The 23,729-nt window shown below is 37.6% G+C and overlaps 1 protein-coding gene across 1 annotated transcript in view; it reads right to left on the bottom strand.

Annotated features, from left to right (window-relative positions):
• The window catches only part of LOC135216777 (uncharacterized), a 323,230-nt gene that overhangs the window by 96,410 nt on the left and 203,091 nt on the right, over window positions 1-23,729 (bottom strand). The window contains exon 6 of the mRNA XM_064252261.1: window positions 2,078-4,011. Coding sequence (XP_064108331.1) covers window positions 2,078-4,011 — 1,934 coding nt within the window. The remainder of the gene's footprint in view (window positions 1-2,077; window positions 4,012-23,729) is intronic.

Here is a 23,729-nt window from a genome sequence, read left to right as displayed (position 1 = left end):
ATGGAGGTATGTACATATGTATTGTAGAAGACACAAAAAGGATTAAAAGTAAGGCTTTCATCATTTTACAGTATACGTACAGCAGTATATTGTACTGAAGTAATATACTACATATGAGTTTTATCTATGGCGCCGAAACGCTTATGGCGCTGAGACCCTTAGACTTTCATGTTTTGCTTAATGGCGTCCCGCCAGGATTGGAACCCCTGCCCTCTACCATTTTCTTTCATCCTCTATCTTTGAGCAGTACATCCCATAGTATTGCCATGACCAAATGTAAATTAATGTTAATTTTTCGGGGACAGATGAGTTCCTTTCTCAAGAATTTTAATAACCTCCATCCGTGTAATTGCTAGTGAAGTTGCCTCAGTAGCTTCTCTTATGATGGAAGGGCTCTGGGAAGGTCAACCAGAAGAATCAGAAGATTGGGAAACCATGCTTAAAGGTCATTCACAACATTTAGCAAAGCTTCCAGCTTGCCCAAAGCTGACCTGATGATGGAGAAAGATGGAACAGCATCTGCTACCCATACATCCTCATATATCTACCCCTCTGCCCCAAATATCTGGCAATGCGGACCATACCCTTTTATTACAGATAAAGAAAAACTTCTTCAACCTTTTCAAGTACATCAAAAATTCAATAACTATAAGAACAGTCCAGGAAAGGATCAGCTATACTAATCATAGAATGCGTGCCACTCTGATTGGTACAATCTTATTGTTAACTCCTTTCCTGGTGTTTCTAGGAAACCCTTTTCTTCCTAGCTTCATAGAGCAATCAAGTGAACTTATGCCTCCTCTGATGAGGAAGCCCAAGAGGTGAGGGACATGGGAACTGTCCATAGCCTTTCAGAAAAACTACTTCATTCAACATGTAATGAGGGCAAGTGTCTGGAATAGGCAGAAAAAACTTTACCACATACAAAAGAGGGTCATTGCCCACAAGTCCCTAGACACCCCCTTGGAATCTGTGGTGGCTGCTTAACAAGTTGTGTAGGAATCCATCTGTTCAAACAAAAAAAATTTTGCTGGGGTTCTTTAACTTGGGGTAAACCTGGAGGTGTGAATATAGAGCAAAATAACTCACATTCCCTTCCTTAACCTTGGAGCAGCATGCCGAAGTACCTCCTGGAGTTAAACCAGATACGTACTGGTAACTACACTTTGAGTACCCAATCTTACTATGGATTCTAAGATGCATCTCCCTCCCACACTTCCCTCATGGGGAACTTCATGAATATCCAAATGTTTTTCCCTTACCAGAGTTCTCTCCATAGACCAGTCTCACTATTGCTGTCATCCAAAATGCTAGACTGAACAAGAGGTTACCAGATTCATCCCATCCCTTCCATGCATTAGTATTTCACAGGAACAAATAAATAATTCTTTAAGTAATTTGCATTTTTTCTATGTAGACAAACCAGTCTTTTATTATAATCCCACCTCAACCTCAGAATATTTGTTAACAAGACAATATTGCCGAGATGACAGCCAGTAACTATTGCAATATAATCGATTTGAGTACTGAAAAACAAATTACTGTCCTGCAGAACACCCATCCAAGTCATGGACTTTGCAGTTATTACTGGATTCCTATTTGTCAGCGAAATAGTACAGAGGTTTCTTTTAAAAAAAAAATTTTCTCACCAACATAAATTCAGCATCATTTTCATTCAGTTTTAGTTGCTTAAATGTTATTCATGCCTTAGCACTGGTAAGAATTTTATTTTTAATGTTTCCATAATTTCATTAATGGATAAATAAAAAAAAAAAAGCTAACATGAAGTAATGGACATATTTGGTAACAAGGAAGAGTCTACTATGCACTTAAGTAAATAATGATGGCTAAAAACAATCATTGAAAACAATCTATTCAGGTGTTTATGGATGAGTTTCGTCTGGCATGTAAATGAAGAACTGCCAGGACTTACTATGCAAGTGATCACAAGTCAAAGACTGATGCTCCTCTCCAAATGGTTATAAGCTTCTTATACAATAAAACAAGAATACAAACAATTACATAATGGCAATCCTTAAAAGTATGAAATACTACAAGGTGCAATAAATATACATACCTATACTGAAAGAAGAAGGGAGATTGCTTACTGGATCCATGTGCACTGACACTGAGGTCTCATCTTGCCCAGAGCTATTATTTTCAAGAAAGGAAAGTGATGACAAACGCCTGCACTCATTTTCCATTTCACTGTCCTTATTAGGAAAATTTATGTCATCAAAAAGTTTCCTACCGAGAGACTCATTTTTCTCTGACTCCTCGCCATGGCAAGAAATACTGATATCAGACATCTCTGATGAATCAGCAAATATGTCAGAAGTACTTAATCTTTTCTGATTATAATTTTCCATAGTTTCTTTGTCTTCTTGAAGTGCTTTCCTTTTTACTGACCTAGACCAGCTAACATTTTTATGCATATTATCACACTCAAACTCATCTGAACTCTCCTTTTCAATACTGAACTTTTTTGTGTGCTCCTTTTCAGCAGCATCAACAGTGATTTTCTTTAGAAGAAAGTCTCTCATAGTTGGCTGACTAGCTGGTCTCTTTATCCTTTTACATGCTGCAGATTTCTTTCCTTTTTTAACTTCCTGAATCCCTTTAGTTTTGAAATTGTAATCCAATGACGGACTTTGAGAAACATTAGCTAGCAGCAGACTCTCTTCTAGTTTTCTTTTCCGCACCTCTTCTATTTCCTTCATAACCTCTCGTAAAATTTTTTTTCCTTCACGAGTTTTCTCAGATTCAAAAAATCCAAATTTTCTCTTTCCTTTCTGTCTGTTACTTCTGGTCTTCTGTCTCTGTTTTGCATTTGTCACTGCCTTTTTAGTTTCAATTATAGATTTCTCTTTGAACTGTTCAGACACATTTTTCTCAGAGCTTTCCTCTTCAGTTTTAGAACAGTGTCCCAGATCATTCCCAATACCCTCTGAAATTTCTGAGTTACTGCAGGGCTTTTTCTTATCCCATCCAACAACGTTCTGGGGATCAACACTTACACTTTCACTTTTGTTCTTGCTCCAAAATGACACTTCATCCTTTTTCTGGTCTGCAATGTTTAAACCTACTGCTTTCTCCTTTTTTAAGTTTTGCGCTTTGCCTATATTTTGGCCACCTAAATCATTCACATGTTCACTTGAAAATACGAAGTCAGAGGACAGTGTAGTCTTGGTCAAAGCAGAATCTACTGTCTCACAAAGCTGGCTTTTTCTGTTTAAAGTAACTGAACTCATATTTAACTCATTACTACTTTTTTCCTGGACTAAACCAAAATTTTTTGCCTCAAGAGAATCATCATTAAGAAGTGTATTTTTGCAACAAAGCACATATCTTTCAATGTCATCTTCTTTGTTATAAAAGACTGTAGTATTATCTTCACCAATTTCATTATCTTCAAAAATTTCACCTACCTCTGCTTGATAATCACTTGAATAATTGCATCCAAATCCCTCATTATCAAATTCACATGAAAGCTGTTCATTTTCTGGACTATAACTAAGCGGTACTTCATACTCATCACTGAAATTCTGACATGAAGAAAATTCATTTTCATTTGTATTATCACTTTTGACCCCCAGTGCAACATCACCTAAGTAGGATCTCCCCGCTTTAATAATACCACCTATGAAGGACTGAGTATTATTATCTGAACCCTGAGGTTCATCAGATAAGGAAGGAATTTCAGTATCAGTGTTCTCTAGTGAATCATTTAATCCTGATTTTCTTCTAGTTTTTATCCACTCATTCATTATACTCATTGGATTTTCACAGTTTATATTAACATCAATGTCTTTTTCTCTAAATGCCTGGTATACACTATCTCTACCACTACACAAAGGGGCCTGAACTTGTCCAAGTTGTTTAAGCACAAGGTCATCGCCGTCATCAGTTAATTCCTCAGAAGAGCTGTCAAATATTGATTTTTTACGCAACCTTTTATTCTGGTCAGAGTCAGGAGGGAGAACTAGGGATTTCTGCTTGGGCTTAACAGTCCTGAAAAAAGTAATATATTGATTAACAGAATCAAATTGTTCCTTAGTATTAACTACAAACACACTACACTACGTATTTGCAAAAAATATACTATATTCATTATGAAATCATAAAAAAGCCTTTTCCCTCTTATCATAATTACCTTCAAATAAATAATAAACAAGATCAAAGGGAGCCTCAAGGAACAACAAAAATAAAGACAGTCTGTGACTCTTGACAAAAATTTTCAAAACAAAAGATAAAACTAAAATTGATTCAATACAGACACATAACTTGCAGCCATTTCATTTGTTACAGATGTTCCTTATACACACCTCCTCCAAAGCAAGAAATGATCTCATTCTTGCCAGACACTCAGTGCTCCGGCAAACTTAATTAATTCAGTACGTTTTTGGCACCCAAATCATCTCAGTCATTGTGTGGTAAACCTTTGACAAACTGAATGCATATTTTACTTTGTATCTTAGAAATTTTTTTATTTATTTCATAGCAACCACATGACTTACAGCTGATTCTTTATTTAAATGAGAAAGATTCAAGTTGTCAAGTCTCCAAATGCCAAATTGAGGCCTAGACATGACTAGCTTTAGATATATGAGATGCATGCCACAGTAAGTTGTAGACTACTCCTATATTGTTTATAAAAACTGGAACAGGTCAGACTAATAATGCTCTATTTTAGGATCTAAGTGGAAGTTCCCACAGAATAAACTGGATGCAAAGCAATGTAACATTACGAAGTTGAAACTGTTTCCAGGAACTTGTTGGAATCCGGTATGATTCAGCTGACATGGAAGAATAACCTAATTTAAGCCAAGGATTATTTTCTTTTGACCATAGTAAACCATACGTTCCAGAAGGATTTCAGAGACAAATAAAGAGAATTACCAAAAGGTAGATTTCGATGTTAATCGATTGACCATTTGTGATCTCCCAACCTTTTTGTATTCACATTAGCTGTATACCATAGCCACTGAGAGAGAAGGCTGCCACGGTGGGGGAACTAAGCATGGAAGGTGGTCCTCTGGTTGTGCTTTAATCCGCAGCCTGAATGAACTTTCTTAAACATTTGTGAAACCCCTTGATTTGTCAATGTATAATTGATAATCATTCATAGGAAATAAAAGAAATGATTTGAGGTTAGTAAATAAAAGAATTAATTTAAGGATGTTAAAATACAAAATAATTTAATGATAAGGTTATAATGCTAGTATGAGCGCTGAGGCAAAATTTATCTGATCGTTACAAGTTCTGAATTTAGGTATTTGTGTTAATTTACTGATTATTATGTACTTATGTAACAATACATAACAATATTTGCTGCTGTGTCAACCGGATATGATGAAGAGCCTCTACTAATTCCCCCGAGATATCATGAACTTTTACAGGAATCTTGAAGTCCCCTAATCAATGTACTTCAGTGTCTTGAACAAAAGTTTTCACTGCGCAATTATTCTTTATCATTAAGGATAGAATAATTTTTGGGTACAGAAATTGCGCAACATGACAAATTTTTGAAAGTCCCTCATTATCTTTTATCAAAGTCCAATGCTGAGTGTCTAAAAACTGTAACTTCCAAACAAGTTCATCAACAGAGCTGAACAACCTAGAGTTGTCAATTGCAACACTCTGCTATTACAGCCTGCATTGCTGATTGCTCCTTCCTTGCTCTCTCTGTATCTGGAGAATCTCGTCAATGTGATAGCTCGGACAGATACAAGGAACCGTTAGGTAACTGTGATGAAATGGCACCTTCATAAAGTTTTGGCATTTTCAATTTTGTAGTAGAAGTTGTGCCAGTATTTTTGTCATAACAGGATTTTTCCCATCTAATATCCTCTGGCACAAAATGCAAACTGCAAACCTGAAAACAGATTTGCAGTCTGTTAAAACTATTGCCCATTAACAAATATTAGTGTACGATTATCAGAAATAACTGCATTATAGTAATTAATGCAAATACACAGGGAAAATTTCACTACTAATTTGCAATTTTTCTTAGGGCCGTATCTCTAAAATTATCACTAATTTACTTTTTTTCATGTGCAACACTGTGTATTCACAAATTGCTGTATATTTTCATTAAAATACAAGAGAGAGAGAGAGAGAGAGAGAGAGAGATGAGAGAGAGAGAGAGAGAAGAGAGAGAGAAATAACTCCTTAGGTTTCAATAGATTGAAATGAACGTCTGTAGGCAACTTTTCTTTTTCCCCCTCCCATAATACATATATTTCTCCAGAGAGAGAGAAAGAGAGGACTGTGCAATTATGTTTGTCTGTCTATCAATTCTTTTGCTGAGAGCAAGAGAGATAAAAGGAAGAAATAGAAACACCAAATGTATGACAAGTATAGGGGCTTGTGGAGGAGAGAGAGAGAGAGCAGAGAGGAGAGAGAGAGAGAGAGGGAGAGAGAGAGAGAGAGATTGTCCTTACAGTATTTAAAGAAAGAGAGAATGGAATGAATTATTGTATTTTAAAATACTCAGAATATGAATTTTGTACTTATAGTATTATTATTGGAAAATATTAATGATAAAACTTATTACATACATGTCCATGAAAATGATCTCATCTCAGTAAGAGAGAGAAGAGAGAGGAGAGAGAGAGAGAGAGAGAGAGAGAGACGAGAGAAGAGATTACATAAAACCATTAAATTCAATTGACCATTGTATGCACTGTTAAGCTTGAGTGTCACTCGAGTTGAGGTGGGGAAATTGATACAGAAAAAGACAAAGGGAAGAATTTTCTTTTGAAATTAGTTATCTTATTATTACTATTTCTATTATTAATATTATTATTATTAATATTATTTGAAAATATAATAAACACGTGCATCTACCATAAAAAATTCTTTCAGTTCAGTAAGAAAGAGGAATTATCCTTACAAGTGAAATGGAAAGGTCATTTTCATCTCTTTAAAATACGACCATTATGAATTTTGTAAAATAAAATTTTATTAGTATTATTATTATTATTATTATTACTCAAATAACTGAAATTATCAATAAACATTTTACATACTAGTACCATAAAATTCTCTCATCTCGGTAGAGAGAGAGAGAGAGAGAGAGAGAGAGAGAGAGAGAGAGAGAGAGAGAGAGAGAGTTTAACCTTAATTAAAAGTGACATGGATAGATTAGTACGTATTGTATTTCTTTAAAATACTATCATATGAATTTTGTAATTACAGTTATTATTATTATTATTATTATTATTATTATTATTTGAAAGTATTAAAAACAAATAGTACAAGTACATAAAAAATCTCGAGTCTCAGTAAATGAGAGAGAGAGAGAGAGAGAAGAGAGTTAGAAAGAGAGGGGGATGGGAAAATCAGGACCACGTGATTGGAGGAGGGGGAGAGGAGAGAGAGAGGGAAAGGGGGAAGGAGGGAGGAGGAGAGAGGAGAAGAGAGAGAGAGAGAAAATGTCAGGGACCACGTGAATTGCAACACTGCAGCTCTCCCCCAGCTCTTCCCCCTCGTGGCTGTCACAGAACTTGATATATAGCTGACAGTTTTAGTACCTGGGTCTGAAAAGGGTTACTGGAAGTTACTTCAAGAAGACTGGGATTTCCTTCATTCTTCCATAATTTTTTAAATATAAGCTAAAATCTTACTAATTCACTATGGTATTTTCTTTAATGAATTGATATTATTGCTGTATAAATTAATAATAATATTTGAAAATAGTAATCATTTATTTATCATACTAAAAAACATACATCTTTGTAGTATAGAGAGAGAGAGAGAGAGATGAGAACGAGAGAGAGAGAGAGAGAGAAGAGGAGAGAGACGGAGAGAGAATTATAGTGATTATTTTCGTTGGAAAATACAAAGAGAGAGAGGGGAGATTTAGAGAGAGAGAGAGAGAGAGAGAGAGAGAGAGAGAGAGAGAGAGAAACTGCTAAACTATAAAGGATTCTTATCTTATCATAGTATGTGTTTTATAAAAGCGTTGTAAACTCGGAGCGTCGGAAGCGTCAACGTCGTAACCTCGGAACAAGCGGCGTAACCCAGGGCGGATTTTTCAATGAATATTTAAGAAAAAGCGTCGTAACCTCGGAACGTCGTAAGCCGGACCCGTCGTAACCCGGGGACCGCCTGTATAACTATATAATTAGTTCATGATGCTCCTAAACTGCAAATATTGATTATATTAGCAAGAAACTTAGCCAATTTTCCACAAACGATATTACAATTTCAACAGTACTGAGGTACATGTAAAGTGTATTTATATATACTCACTATGCTATATTTGGTCAGTGAAGCTTTCTCTAAAATTTTTAAGGCTCTTAGCCATTTTTCTGCCAATTCCAAATTTGTTCTTGGAAAAAGAAAATATATTGAGTTTTGGCCCTTTATCATAATTCCCCTTGCAATTTGATTAAACAATAATAGGGCATCGTCACAAAAACACTCGCAAACATATATTTAATATCAATATCGTTTTTGTTCCACAAATAACACAAAAAGTTAGCAATTCACTCGAACAAAATCGGCGGTGTGACCCCTTCTGAAATTAGGTGAATACTAAAGCAGGTAGGCTGCTATGGTAGAGGTTCCTTCGAAAAACTCTGATGATGTTTAATCATCCAGGCCTTTATCTCTCAGTGGCCATGTTTATAACCACCATATATATACACCCATGTCTGTATACCTGTACCAACTTTGGTACGAAATTTTAGTTTTTGTTGCTTCAATTTCAAGTTAAAAGTTGTAAATACACTCCTCCACAGGGCTTATTCCTCGAACTGGTCTGACTTTCACAAGAAATTTCATTCTTATTCTCTATTTCTCAGAGAATTATTTCCCTTCCAGTTTGTTTTATAATCAGCTAAGTATATTTCTCAATAATAAAATCTTACCGAAAATTAGGTCTCCAGTAGTCCCAGAAATGCCCTTTTATTAGAGCCCTCCTTTCATTCTTGATAAGTCATTTATTTGGGAAAAACCCTCTAACGCAAGAGTAAATATAATGTTCTAAAGGGTCCACAATAATAAAAAGGGTTGTGAGTCCGTGTATAATTTTTAAAACTTTACAAAAAGCTTTCGAACCCCTCCCTGGGTTCATCTTCAGTCCAAATGAACAATTAGTTAAACCATGTACTGAGGTAAATTTAAAAATAATAAACAAGAGTCGTTGAAGATCGTTGACACCGGTCGTTAGCTCGTTTATGGACCAGATGATGATTAAAGAGGGCAGTTAACTCCAACTAGGTTATTTCCTCTCCCCTATCAATCCTTCTGGCTGCAATTCTGTTGGATCTCCGTAATGGTTGTTGCAACGTTGCAGGAAGTCCTTCATCCGAGGGCGTAGATTGGGTGCCGTAACCAGACTCCCCTGGGGCAGCGGTTACCTAGACAGGGAGAGGCAAGGCGGAAGCAGCATCAGGAGAGGGAAAAACTGAGCCTGTCCTACAGTTAAAATCTTTTAAAAACATACTAGTAATATAAAAATTAACATATGGGTCTTCGTTGAAAAAAAAAGAAAAAAAAGACTTGTTTCCTTTGAATGTTTCTCCTAAACTTATAGCAGCTTCCTCGACTAGTCGTAATGCATGTGCTACTATTGTGCTGTTTTGTGACTGTAGTTCATAAGCTCGCTTATGTTCGCCCAAACGTATATCCAGTTCCCGTCCACTTTCGCCAAAATATTTACTATTACAATCCATACACGGTAGTTCGTAAACGCCTGGGACTCTGGGATTTTTATGATTGTTATTGTTTCTTACAAGGGTGCGTCTTATTGTGTTTTCATATTTGAACACAATTCTTCATCACCTGGTCCATAAACGAGCTAACGACCGGTGTCAACGATCTTCAATGACTCGTTTATTATTTTTAAATTCACCTCAGTACATGGTATAACTAATTGTTCATTTGGACTGAAGATGAACCCAGGGAAGGGTTCGAAAGCTTTTTGTAGTTTTAAAAATTATACACGGACTCACAACTTTTTATTATTGTGGACCCTTTAGAACAAGTCATTTATTACTGGAATTAATTCATCAATACAGCAGTTTCGTCTTGCCATAAGAAGTCACCTCATTCCCACTAATCCTATCACCACAGGTTCCTTTTCTAAATACATATAAGGATAGAATGAATCCTCTGATGACATCAAATGCGGTGTATTTAATTTCTTGCCCCTGATGTAGTGACGGAAATATGTCAGTGCTTCTCGTAGGTTACTGAAAGTCTGCATCGATTGTTACAGGTGTTAGCTATCGTACTGGTGTCAAAATGTCGAATTCAATTTTCCAGTATACGACAGCATGCTAAAAAATGCAAAATAGATATTGAATACAATCCATTTAAAATTTTATCGAAGGCTCGTTCCCCTCAGCAGCTGGCAATCCTTGAGTCACTTTGTATTAAACAGGTAGTTCCAACGTTAAACAGCCAAACTGCCTCCACCCCTCTTTCCTTAGTATAATTTAACCTGGACTTTTTAAAATTTCTCCTTAGTCACTCATGTTATTTCTTTCCACTTGGGTGGTAATACCTTTCTCCTGGCATTTTAAACTGAATAGTATTTTGTGTATGCTTTTAACATATTTTTTAGTTCGAGTCATATGATGTTTTAATGCATTTGTATATATCTTACAACTTAGATAAAGAGTCTAGGCCTTGAAAGGTAAGCAATAAAACAGAGTTCTGGTTATTGGTGCCTTAAGGTGCCAATAATAGAGTTACGGCACTATAACATACCCAACAGATGCACCATTAACCAGGTATTGGCACCATACATAAATTGCCGTGTTTCAGTTAATGGCAGTTTTCGTTTTTTCGTTTATCAGCACCCCACCAATAACTGGGGACTGCCTGTACACACACACACATATTATATTATAATATATTATATATATATATATATATATATATATATATTATATATATATATATATAATATATATATATATATTATACAATACATCCATATGTAGCAAAGATTAGCTTAAGCCTTAATGGAAGGATAGCTTCTCGGGAGTAGTAATAACAGGTTTGGGGTGGTGGACAGATTGATCCTGTAGAGAAGCAATATTAGGCGCCATCAATTGGGAAAGAATCGGAAGGGAAAGAGGTGCCAATACTTCTGTAGTACATAAATTCACTAATGGCAACTTTTACGCTGGCTAAACTCACGAATCTGCTGGCATCTCAGGACTTCAGTTCTGCTTCACTTCAAGGGGAAAATCTACTGCATCTGTCTCACATGATGTCTTTTAGTAAATTTGCTCATAAATATACCAAGGGGTTGCTTTTGGTTTTTGTTCTTGTCTTTTACGATAGTATGTTAGTTGTTAATGTAATTTTGCCAAAGAAATACTACAAAAACATACTGAATCTTCGCTCATAGTAAATTTATGTAAATATTTTTATCAACAAATATGCTAAGAATTTGTTACTGATTTTATTTCTTTTCTGTTTTGATATTGAGTGAGCAGTAATTAGAATTTTACAAAAAATAAAATAATTTATTACAAAACACATATATAAGTTGGTAAAATTTACAATTGTCTTGTAAAAGAGGCCCCACAAGGGGTTGTAAATAGTAATTTTCAACTTCTTGTGGAAGGTAGAGATAGTTTTTTTTTCTTTCACCATGTGCATTTGCACATCTTCCTCTTTATTTGGTGTGTTTTTTTTCGTAAATTGGTTGACCTCAAAGTTTGCCCGGCCTGGAGCTTCATATTGATTTTTTTACCATTCCATTAAGGGTTAATCATGTGGAAGATAGGAATACTAGTAGTCACTTTATATCCCTGTACCCAAGACCTATATCCCAGTGCTGGTCTCAACTGTTTTTTCAGGAATGTCAGCATACCTCCCCAGGCAAGTTGCCATTTTTATAGCTTGAGTGCTCATAGGGTGAGCAACATTCAAATGCAACAGAGAGCACCAAATCCTGACTCAGTTCCCAAAGAGCAGACCTTAACCTGCTAGGTTCTGACTCTTGGGCTGCATCCCCCTGGTACTAAGGTCACAAGCGACCTGGGCTAGAAGCAGCCCCATCAGTTGTTAAAGGAAGACCTATTGGATCAACAGAGACTTTGCAATAGTGCACACTGCAATTTGGCTCTGCCCAGTAAACCTAAAAGTAGCAACTGAGTGTCAGCTACTATTTCTCTCACTAAATCTTTAATTTCCTTTTCCTTAGAATTCATCTCCCAAAGTAAAAAACCCTTGCTGAATATTAGTATGTGTGTTCTCCATATGAATTAAATTTATAAAGAAATAATCACAGTAAATCATCCCTCCATTGTGACAGGTTATTGCGAGAGAATCTTTTATGCATGAATACTTATCTGAGAAATCTATTTCCAGAGGCATGTTATCTAGTCCCCTTGTGTTCTCTGCCCCTGACTTCTGTGAAAATTGCTTTAGAAGATAATTCAACTTTGCTATAAGCAAAACCCTTATAAATTCAAGAGCCACAGACTTCATTAGTGTTACAATTGTGCAAAATTCCTTTTTCATTCTGAAAACCAGTTAACTGTAAATTTTGTCATAAGATTATTGTTGCACTTGATTTCCTGGGTTGCATACCAATCAAGATTTATTTCCCCTGCTTGAACTGTGTGAAATAAAGTAATTTAAAGTAATCTACCGGTTTTCACTGTAAACTTTCCCTTGTGTGTAAGTGTACTAATTAGAAGGTAAGTCGCCTCTTTTATTACATTTGCCTACATATTTGGATCTGGATAAGTGGCCCATGAGGCAATTTTTAAATCAATATATGTATTGATTTAAAAATTGTCTTTTATTGTAATACAAGAGTGTAATATGAAGTAAATAAAAGAGGAGAAGCCTGGGTTGACAAGATACCCTGTAGCAATTGTAATGAGATTTACGTTGGGGAAACTGGTAGCTCCATCTCGCAAAGATTGGCAGAGCACAAAAGATCAGAGCGATATGCATCAGAGAACTCTGGGATTTTCTTACATATTAGGGACAAAGCCCATACTATTAACTGGAGCGGGGCAGAGCTGGTTTTCAAAAGTAGCTATCCGTACAAAAGGAAGATGCTGGAATCTGCTATCATCAATCAAACCAACAATATGAACCTGTCAGGAGGACATTGGAAATCGGATGATATCGACAAACTAATCCTTAGGCCACTCCTCAAGCAGGTGTCCAAGAGCATCCGACCATCGGGCGAGTTGCCAGATAAGAGTTAATGAGGCCAAAAATCAGCAGGGAATATTCTAATCCCATCCTTCCTGGGTCACTGATAGAAACTTACTGCCACACCTACATATCCCTTGTATATAAACTCTTGTAAGATAGCCTATGCCCCTATTTTTACCAGTGATCAGGAGCACAGAAGGAAGTGCTCGAAATATATGGCTGCAACGTTAAAATAAGTGATTTATAGGCCTTTTATCTTCATGTATGTATATATGTATATATGTATGTATGTATGTATGTATGTATGTGTGTATGTATATAAATATATATATATATATATATATATATATATATATATCTATATATATATATATATATATATATATATATATATATATCTCTGGGCTCAGCTCGTGTCGCCAGCGAATATCCTTTATCTATTATTTCTAGGGTAAATGTACTAACACATACCAGAGAATAAATAAATAAAGAAAAAAGGTCAGTATAACTGACTCGCTCACTCTCCCAGAGAGTGTCGGTATGAACACTATGGCGAGTGAGACCACTACCACGAGCCAAATGCCAATAGAATTCTCCCACTACAAAATCCCCCAAGAGGAGAGCCGACCACAGAGTGGGCAGCACCTACTACTACTACTCCATCCCATGCTGCCGACTGCTGCGCCTCTGGTGGCCATCCTTTTCAGTAGCGCACACGAGACACACGTGCCATTTTCTTCTCTGTGTTTTTGTGCCCTTTCCTTTGGATTTTATTACCATGGAGCGTGCAGCCATCGCAGCAGCTAAGTTAAGTACTCAATGTTTATTGCTAATTGGTTTTTTCCGGCCCTGAGCACGTATTTGCCGTTTTTTAGGTATAAATACGGTCTCCAGGTCGGAAGCATGGCAGCATGGTTCTGCCTCGTGGTGGGTCCGTTCTGGGTCGCCCTTACCCAGAACTTCCCCTGGCTTTTGTACGCTCTATTTTTATTATCCGCTTTGTTTTTTTAGGGTAAGGTCTACACGGTTTTGTCATGCATGCATGTCTTTTACCTTATGTAGGCTCTTCCATCCAGACCCTAGCCACGGCTCTTAGTATCGGCCTCGGCTAGCTTTGAGTGGTAGACTTGCCTTCGGGTAGTCGTACACTCCTGGATTTTTTCTCCTACTATTTTGTTTTCTTTCTTTCATTTTGTTATTCATATTGTATATTTATGTGATATTGTTAGGTTAGTTAGGCGTCTGGCTCGCTTAGCCTAGGTCATGGCCCATTGGGCCTTTATGTTACCGCTTTTCAGCTCGGTTGCTTCCCGATAGCATCTCTCTGATCAGTTGGTTATGTTCTAGGCTTAGTTGTTGTTCTTATCGCCCCGTGGTCACTATGTGATCACGAGGCAGCCAGACGCCTGTCCAGTCACCTTGCCCCCCTCCCGCTCTTCCATAGGGTCGGGGGGGGTGGCTAGGCCTGCCCATGCTCGCTCCGCATACCCGAGCCTGCCTCCCTCTCTCCCCCCAGGCGGAGGGGGTAGAGGGACGGGACAGACCCAGACTGGACTCGACCTCTCCGGCTTCTCGGTCCGGTCGGATGGTAAGGTGGGGGGGGACTGGCCTTTCCCCCCCTCCGTTACTACTCCGTCGCTCCGTTACTAGCCCGAGTCTGTATGCCCCTTGCTCTTTCCCACCTTACTAGGGCTCCTTTACCACCGGAGACCTGGCATCCAGCGGAAAGGTGCTAGTCTACCCACGGGGTGGACCGGAACATACAGTCGGTCACTTCTAACCTCTCCGTTTCACTGAGTTATACACTCCGCCACGCACTGGACTTAGTCCGGTACGTTCGAGCTTTTAGGTTTAAGATCTATTATGTTAAACTATTAAGTTTATCTTAAGTACCTTAAACCATTCCCCTCCCTTCATGTTTCACCGGATACCTCCGGGGTTTATAGCCTATTCAGGCGATTAAGGGAGGGGCTATGCCCAAATTTTTTCCGAGCTCCGGCATGCAACGGAGTTCTTCTGTCCTTTAGCCTGTAAGTGATATTCTTTAAGATACTCATGTGTCTTTCCACTTACAGACCACCAACTGAGAGCATCCGGGATGCGCCGCCACACTTCAGGACCCATGTGGACACGAAGTTTGCCGGTCCCCATGCTCCATGCGCGACTCCGCACGGGGACATCCAGGTCTGGTACCATGAGACGTGTACCATATGTTACGATCTGGTGAGCCAGCTTTTAGACGGGGTAAGTATACCATCTCCGGTAGCTGGTCCTCATCTGTTTTAGTGCTTAAGTTTTACATCAATCACTCTAACTTAAGGTAAATTCAAGGGGCCTCATAGCCCCTATAATTTTAAGTTATGCTTTAAGTTAGTTTTAGTTTTAAGTTATTCTTAAATCTAATCAATACCCTCTCTTCCAGGCGCCGGCCGTGAGGGATACCGCACTGGCAACACCCTGCGGGCCTGGGTCGGCGGTTTCGGGAAGAACGCCGCCAAGGGTATGCCTACATCCTGGAGAAAAGGTTGGCGGTACTAATCTTCCCCGGAGGCAAGGCGACAGGATACGTCGATCCAGTAGAGGCGGCCCCGACTATCGCCTTCATCAGCAACAGCTGGCTGCCTCATTGACTGACCAAGGCCAGGACATCTCCTCGGAAGTCGCGACGTTGGATATTAATGTAGAACCATGGTAGGTGTAGACGACCTGTTGGTCGAGGTAGGTAAGGTGGACACCCAAGGGATACCCTTGGGTGCAACTGTTTCTTCTACTCCTGCAACCTCTCCATCCTTCCAAGGCTTTACGGGTGACGAATTATATACTCCTCCTGACGCTTCAGTTAGACCCAAGGTCAAGGGTCAAGCAGTGAAATCCTTGACAAAGACGTCGTCGTCGTCTAAGAAGACGGCTTCGGCGTCATCTTCCTCTCGTAAGTCTCCGGCTAGGAATCCCGGAGCAGAGAGATCCAAAGCTTCTGGGTCCGGCTCTAAGTCCTCGAGGAGTAAATCCTCCAGAGAGAGATCTCACACTCCGGCAGAGTCGTCAGTTCCGCTACCCTTGGTTCCAATTCAGAGCCACCCTCCACCTCCGCAGCAGCTCCGGCTTTGGACTCCAATGCTGGTCTGTTACAACAGGTGGGCGACCTGGTTGGGTCTCTGAAAAGTAGCATGGAACAGATGATCTCTCGGTTGTCGGATAGGATTACTTCCCAAGACAGCATTATAGCCGGACTGAGCCAGGCTCCTCTAGCCTCTCCTCCACCTTTCAATACAGGTGGAGCCCAGCTTCCCCCCCCCGTATGACTCTCTACCTCCGTTCTCAATGAACAACCCTTGGAGAGTAGCGTCATACGCCCCCTTCCAAGACGGACTCATTTCTATCCCGGAATGTGGAACTCGGAGGATCGAGGACTTCGAGTTCTACCCGGAAGACCTTCAGCCTCCGTTCATCGGCTACGCAAGGCTCACCGCCTCAGCCATGACTCGGGATGATAAAGTACCAAAGGAGGACAGTCCTCTATCACGTGACCAGGCTCAGAGAGAATGGCTCAGGTGTCTAGAGGACATGGATTGTTCCAATACGAAAATCCAACCTTTCAAGAGTCCGTTTACGATCTTTACGATGGATGAGAGTACCCCGCTCCCTTTCCTGACAAAGATCGCGACGTCTACCATTCCAGCGGACCAGAAGGGGGACCCCATGCCTCAACTGAAGGAAGCAGATCCTACATCTCCGTTACTTCCTTCAGCCGGAGAATTGTGGGAAGACTTACCTAACACCTTCTCAGCTGGCAAACTCAAACCGGACTGTGCTATGGAGCAGTTTGGTGAAAAGTTACCTAGGCTTCCAGATAGCCTTATTCAGGCTGAATTTGACGCCAAATCGCGGTTAGCCAGATCTATTAATTCCATGGCTATGACCGAGGTGGCTACCATAGCCTATGGCTCAGAACCGCTCTTCAAACTTATGACCAAATCTCTGACTCAACGGTACAGTCAGATATGTTTGAGTTTGCCACTGCTAGGACGAATTGTAGGAAGCATGTCCTACAAGAAGCAACTATTCGGCACGAGCCGAATAGGTTACTTGCGTCGAGCATCTGGGGAGCAGACCTCTTCCCAGAAGCGATGGTGGTAAGGAGGTCCAATCAGAGGCTACGAGGTTGAACCAGAGCCTTAAGGACCTGTTGGGGTCTTACGGCCAAGAGGCGGCAAGATCTAGCAGCTAGAGGTAAGGGTCAAAGGAAACCCAGACGTTTCCAGCCCTATCAGAAAAAGCAGCCACGCTTTTCTCAGCAAGTTCCGGCTGTTCCCTTAGTGCAGACAGCCCAACCTTCCACCTCAAAGGCTCAATCACAGCCTATTTATGTTATCTCCCCTCAGCCTCAGCCCTCCACCTCTTACGCCCTCTCTCCAGCTTACAATCAATCCTTCGAGAGTCAAGCTTCACAGAAGTATGACGCTCGGGAAAGATAAACACACACACACACACACACACACACATATATATATATATATATATATATATATATATATATATATATATATATATATATATATATATATATTATACAGCCAAACCTCGGATCTCGTAAGCCCTGGTTTTCGTACCTTTTCCAACAAAATTTTTACTCAGGTTTCATAAATTTCCTCAGAATTCATACACCCGGAAACACTTCTTCTAGAGCCCACCCTGTGACTAGGCCCGTATTGAGTGCCAAAACAAAGCATTCCATGTTCTCTCGTGCCCCATTCGGCTTTTTCGTTTTGATTGTTTTTTGTGCTGTTTGCAACTGCTCAATAAGCCATCATGGGGGCAAAGAAAGTCCCTTCTGTAAAAAAAGAAGAGAACCCGTATAGAATTTAAGTAAAACACTTAGCAAAGTGTTGGAGGCGATGATTTGTGAAAAGGCAAAGATGTTGCATGCCGATCTCAGTGGGAAAATGCCCACAACAATTGCTGCTGTTAGTGAATTTAAGTCTAGCGGAGAGTGTTTTGTAAAACTCACAAAAGCGAATGGGCATACAAAATGAGCCTATGATTAAGGACATGTTCGCAAAGTGGAGTGATGTATGAAATTTTGTGGAGAATTATCACCCCAACAAAGATGTAATCCGTATCTCCAACATGTTTGAAAGAAACATCAGAAACAAAAGTCTCTGGACAGTTCTGTTGTGTGACGGGGTCCAGTGACTATCAGGCTGGTCCTAGTACCAGTAAAAAAAGAAGAGGGGAAGTAACCCCGTGCCAGTAAATATCAAAGAGAAGTAACCCCAGTTACGCCCTTGATACCAGAACTACTTCTGGATGGGGATTTGCCTTTCAAAAAATAACTTCTCCCTCTCTCTTCCTCTCCATCCTCCATATGCTAACTAGTCTTTCATAAAGGTAAGAGTGATGTTAAATGGTCATTTATTAATTCCTTGTCTTTTATATTTATTTCTCATTGTTTTTTGTATGTATAACTGTGTTTATTCTTTATAAAATGTGTTTTGTGTTAATATTTTTGGGTGTCTAGAATGCACCTTACTGAAATTGTTGTTTTGGATTTTGTACGAGTCGGACTTCATCAGACATTCTGGAACGGATTATGCACGAAAACCAAAGCTCCATTACACACACATATATATATACGTATATATTTTATACATATCCCCCCGTATTCGCGAGGAATGTGTACCAGGGAACCCGCAAATAGCGCAAACCCGCGAATAGTTAGAACTCCCCTCTAAAAATGCCCATATCTGCCTATCTTCAAAGTTCAAATACCAAATCTATACTTAAAAGTATCATCCTACATCAAATATACCTATTGAATTGGTATTATTAATATAATTTCAAAGTCATCTTAAACATTTTACTATTAGAAATATATAAACAGCCATACATGATTTTAGATAGAGAGAGAGAGAGAAGAAAAGAAAGAGAGAGAGAGAGAGAGAGAGATAGGAGAGGAGAGAGAGAGAGAGAATAGAGAGAGAGAGAGAGAATAACTCCTTATGATATTAATAGATTGAAAGGAACTTCTATAGGCAACACTTATTTCCCCTCCCATAAATACATATATCTATGCAGGAGAAGGGAGAGAGAGGACTGAACATTTATGTTTGTCTATAGATCAATTCTTTTGCTGAGAGAGAGAGAGAGAGAGAGAGAGAGAGAGAGAGAGAGAGAGAGAGAGAGAGAGAGAGAGAGAGAGAGAGAGAGAGACACCAAATGTAAACCTTATGTAACATCCTACATCAAATTTACCTTAAATTATTATCATATTAATGTATTAATCTTAGAGACTGTATCAATATAATTTCAAAGTAATCCTAAACATTAGTACCCTTAAAGGTATATGCGTACATACATATGTGCTTCTAACACTTGCAGCCAAGAGAGAGAGAGAGAGAGAGAGAGAGAGAGAGAGAGAGAGAGAGAGAGAGAGAGAGAGAGAGAGAGAGAGAGTTGTCCTTACAGTATTTAAATGAGTGAAATGGAAAGATTATTGTATTCAAAACTCACATATGAATTTTGTAATTACATTTATAGTATTATTATTATACATATAGTATTATTATTGGAAAATATTAATAATAAACTTATTACATGCATGTACCATAAAAAGGATCTCCTCAGTGAGAGAGAGAGAGAGAGAGAGAGAGAGAGAGAGAGAGAGAGAGAGAGAGAGAGAGAGAGAGAGAGAGAGAGAGAGAGAGAGAGAGAGATTGCATAAAAACCATTAAATTCATTGACCATTGTATGGCACTGTTACTTGACAAATTTAACAGTTTCCCAGCTCCGAGCGTCACTGGAGTTACGAGAAGGAAGGGAAATTGATACAGAAAAAGACGAAGGGAAGAATTTTCATTTGAAACATATTATTATTATTTAAACACATACATCTACCATAAAAATTCTCTCATCACAGTAAGAGAGAGGAGTTATCCTTACGTAAGTGAAATGGAAAGGTCATTTTTATCTCTTTAAAATACTACCACATATGAATCTTGTAATTACAGTTTTATTATTATTATTATTATTATTATTATTATTATCATCATTAACAACAGAAAATATCAATAAACATTTTACATACTAGTACCATAAAAATTCTTTAATCTAAGTAAAGAGAGAGAGACAGACAGAGTGTGTGTGTTTATCTCTCTGTTCTCTCAGAAAATACTTATATCGCTTCCAGCCAAACAGAGGTAGGGAGTTACCACTATGACATACATATCTTGTGTGGCAAGAGAGAGAGAGAGAGAGAGAGAGAGAAGAGAGAGAGAGAGAGAGAGAGAGAGAGCTATTATTATTATTATTGTTAACAACAGAAAATATCAATAAACATTTTACATACTAGTACCATAAAAATTCTTCAATCTCAGTAAAGAGAGAGAGACAGAGACAGAGTGTGTGTGTTTATCTCTCTGTTCTCTCAGAAAATACTTACATCGCTTTCAGCGAAACAGAGGGAGGGAGTTACCACTATGACATACATATCCTGTGTGCAAAAGAGAGAGAGAGAGAGAGGAGAGAGGAGAGAGAGAAGAGAGAGAGGAGAGAGAGAGAGGAGTTATCCTTAATTAAAAGAGTGAAATGGATAGATGATTGTATTTCTTTAAAATACTATCACACAATATGAATTTTGTAATTACAGTTATATTAATAATAATAATAATATTATTATAATAATTATTATTATTTAAAGTATTAAAAACAAATAGTACATGTACTATAAAAATTCTCGAGTCTCAGTAAATGAGAGAGAGAGAGAGAGAGAGAGAGAGAGAGAGAGAGAGAGAGAGAGAGAGAGAGAGAGAGAGAGAGAGAAATTGCATGAACATCGGTGTCAACAACATACAGCTCCTCCCCTCCGTCCCATTACTTGATATGTTGACAGTTTTAGTCCTGGAGTTTGAGAGAGAAGACTGGGTTTTTTCCTTCATTCTTACATAATTTTTCAAAGTTATAAACTAAAATCTTACTAATTCACTTTAGTATTTTCTTTAATGAATGATGTTATGTTTCTGTATACATTAATATTAATATTTGAAAATAGTCAATCAATTACCTATCATACAAAACAACCATACATCTGTAGGAGAGAGAGAAAGAGAGAATGATTATTTTTACTAAGGGGAACACTGTATATATATATATATATATATATATATATATATATATATATATATATATATATATATATATATGAATTTTTATCACACTGATATATATATATATATATATAAGCATTAGGCTACAAATGTTTAATATCTAATTTGCTCTCTTGATAGCCAGATGGGCTAAGGCATCACTGAGTTCTCATCCTTGCAGTTCGAGACCATGAAACGACAAACTTCCTATCAACTATAATTCCCCTTCAGTATCCTCTTACATAATAACCGGCATATATTCATTTCCGAGGGTAGAGGAAATTGAATAGTTAAATGATGTTTGAAGCTTAATGTTTTATATATATATATATATATATATATAATATATATATATATATATATATATATATATATATATATATATTAGTCCCAGTTTATGAGATATATAATTTTTATCACATGACTGTGATTTATATACCAGCAATCAAGTATTAAACTACAAATGTTGTTTAACATCCACTTTACACTCTTGATAACAAGATAGACAAGGATCACTGAACATCACAAGTTCTCGTGCTTGGCGGTTCGAGCCCATGAGACAACAAACTTCCTATCAACTATAAATGAAGTATTTGGAACCGTTTAGGTGAACAAATCAAAGTTATAAACCTATCCACATGCCCTTTAACTAATAACCAATCCATAGTATTAAACTTAGGTTTGTAATTTGCTCTTAAACCTGATAAAAAAGAACAAACTCGACTTCCTAGTAACATCTGATAAATTCACTGCTAACAACAATTACAAGAAAGGCAAAATATGTCTTAAGGGAATTCTTCTAATATCTTTGCGCACACCAACCAATATATAGTATATATAGTATATTCTTAATATATATTTTAATGTAAGATATATATAGAATAATATATATGAATTTTATCACACAACTTAATACATACAAGCATTAGGCTACAAATGTTTAATATCTAATTTGCTCTCTTGATAGCCAGATGGGCTAAGGCATCACTGAGTTCTCATCCTTGGCAGTTCGAGACCATGAAACGACAAACTTCCTATCAACTATAATTCCCCTTCAGTATCCCTACATATACGCATATATTATTTCCGAGGTAGAGCAAATTGAATAGTTAAATGATGTTTGAAGCTTAATGTTTTATATATATATATATATATATATATATATATATATATTATATTAGTCCCCAGTTTATGAGATATATAATTTTTATCACATGACTGTGATTTATATACCAGCAATCAAGTATTAAACTACAAATGTTGTTTAACATCCACTTTACACTCTTGATAACAAGATAGACCAAGGATCACTGAACATCACAAGTTCTCGTGCTTGGCGGTTCGAGCCCATGAGACAACAAACTTCCTATCAACTATAAATGAAGTATTTGGAACCGTTTAGGTGAACAAATCAAAGTTATAAACCTATCCACATGCCCTTTAACTAATAACCAATCCATAGTATTAAACTTAGGTTTGTAATTTGCTCTTAAACCTGATAAAAAAGACAAACTCGACTTCCTAGTAACATCTGATAAATTCACTGCTAACAACAGTTACAAGAAAGACGAAATACGTCTTAAGGGAATTCTTCTAAATATCTTGAGCACACACAACAACACATACTCCGTACCTAAAAGATTTATGTTAGCTATAAATACTCACTCTGCAAACTGGATGTTATAATCACTAGATCAAATAAAGACAGTAAAATTGTGTTAATAGACAGAGTTTCTACCAAGAAAAGATCAGAGAACTTTTTAATGATACAACTACTTATGAGAAATTAACAAAAACCAGAGCCATAATGTCTAAGTAGATTTCTTTAGAAAAATCAGAAACACTGGTAAAAGTAAGAAATATATAGAATTTTGGAAAAATTTAAAACAATCAATCCCAAATTACCTTATTTCTATGGCCTTTCCAAAACGCAAAAATAACATTCCTTTCTATCCCATAATCTTGTGTGCTGGAGATTTTAACTACAGAATCTCTATATGGTTAGCCAAAACATAGAGAAGACTTTTGCAACAAAATTAGGCTGGCAAATATCCTCATATATAACGTAAAGCTTCTCAGCCTAGATGTAGACTCCCTTTTCACAAAAATACCCATAGAAGATGTATTAAAGTTCCTCAAAAATAAACTGGAGGCATATGCTGACTACTTCCCCATAGCATTGAATAAAATAATGCAACTTGTAGAGGTCTACATCACTAATAACTTCTTTTCCTTTAGCGATAACTTTTACCATAAAAAATCTGGTTGCAGTATGGGGAGCCAGCTTAGTCCCGTGTTTACAAACTTATATATGGAGTATTTTGAAACTGTAATTATAAACTCTATCAAACCTGCAGATATGATTTGGCTTCGTTATGTAGATGACATCTTAACATACTGGAAAAACATGTGAGGTGATTTTGGTGTTTTTCTACAAAAATTAAA

Source organism: Macrobrachium nipponense, chromosome 6 (assembly GCF_015104395.2).
Source record: "Macrobrachium nipponense isolate FS-2020 chromosome 6, ASM1510439v2, whole genome shotgun sequence".
Classification (NCBI taxonomy): domain Eukaryota; kingdom Metazoa; phylum Arthropoda; class Malacostraca; order Decapoda; family Palaemonidae; genus Macrobrachium; species Macrobrachium nipponense.
The sequence above is the reverse complement of the archived record's forward strand: the minus strand, read 5'-3'. Positions and strand labels throughout refer to the sequence as shown.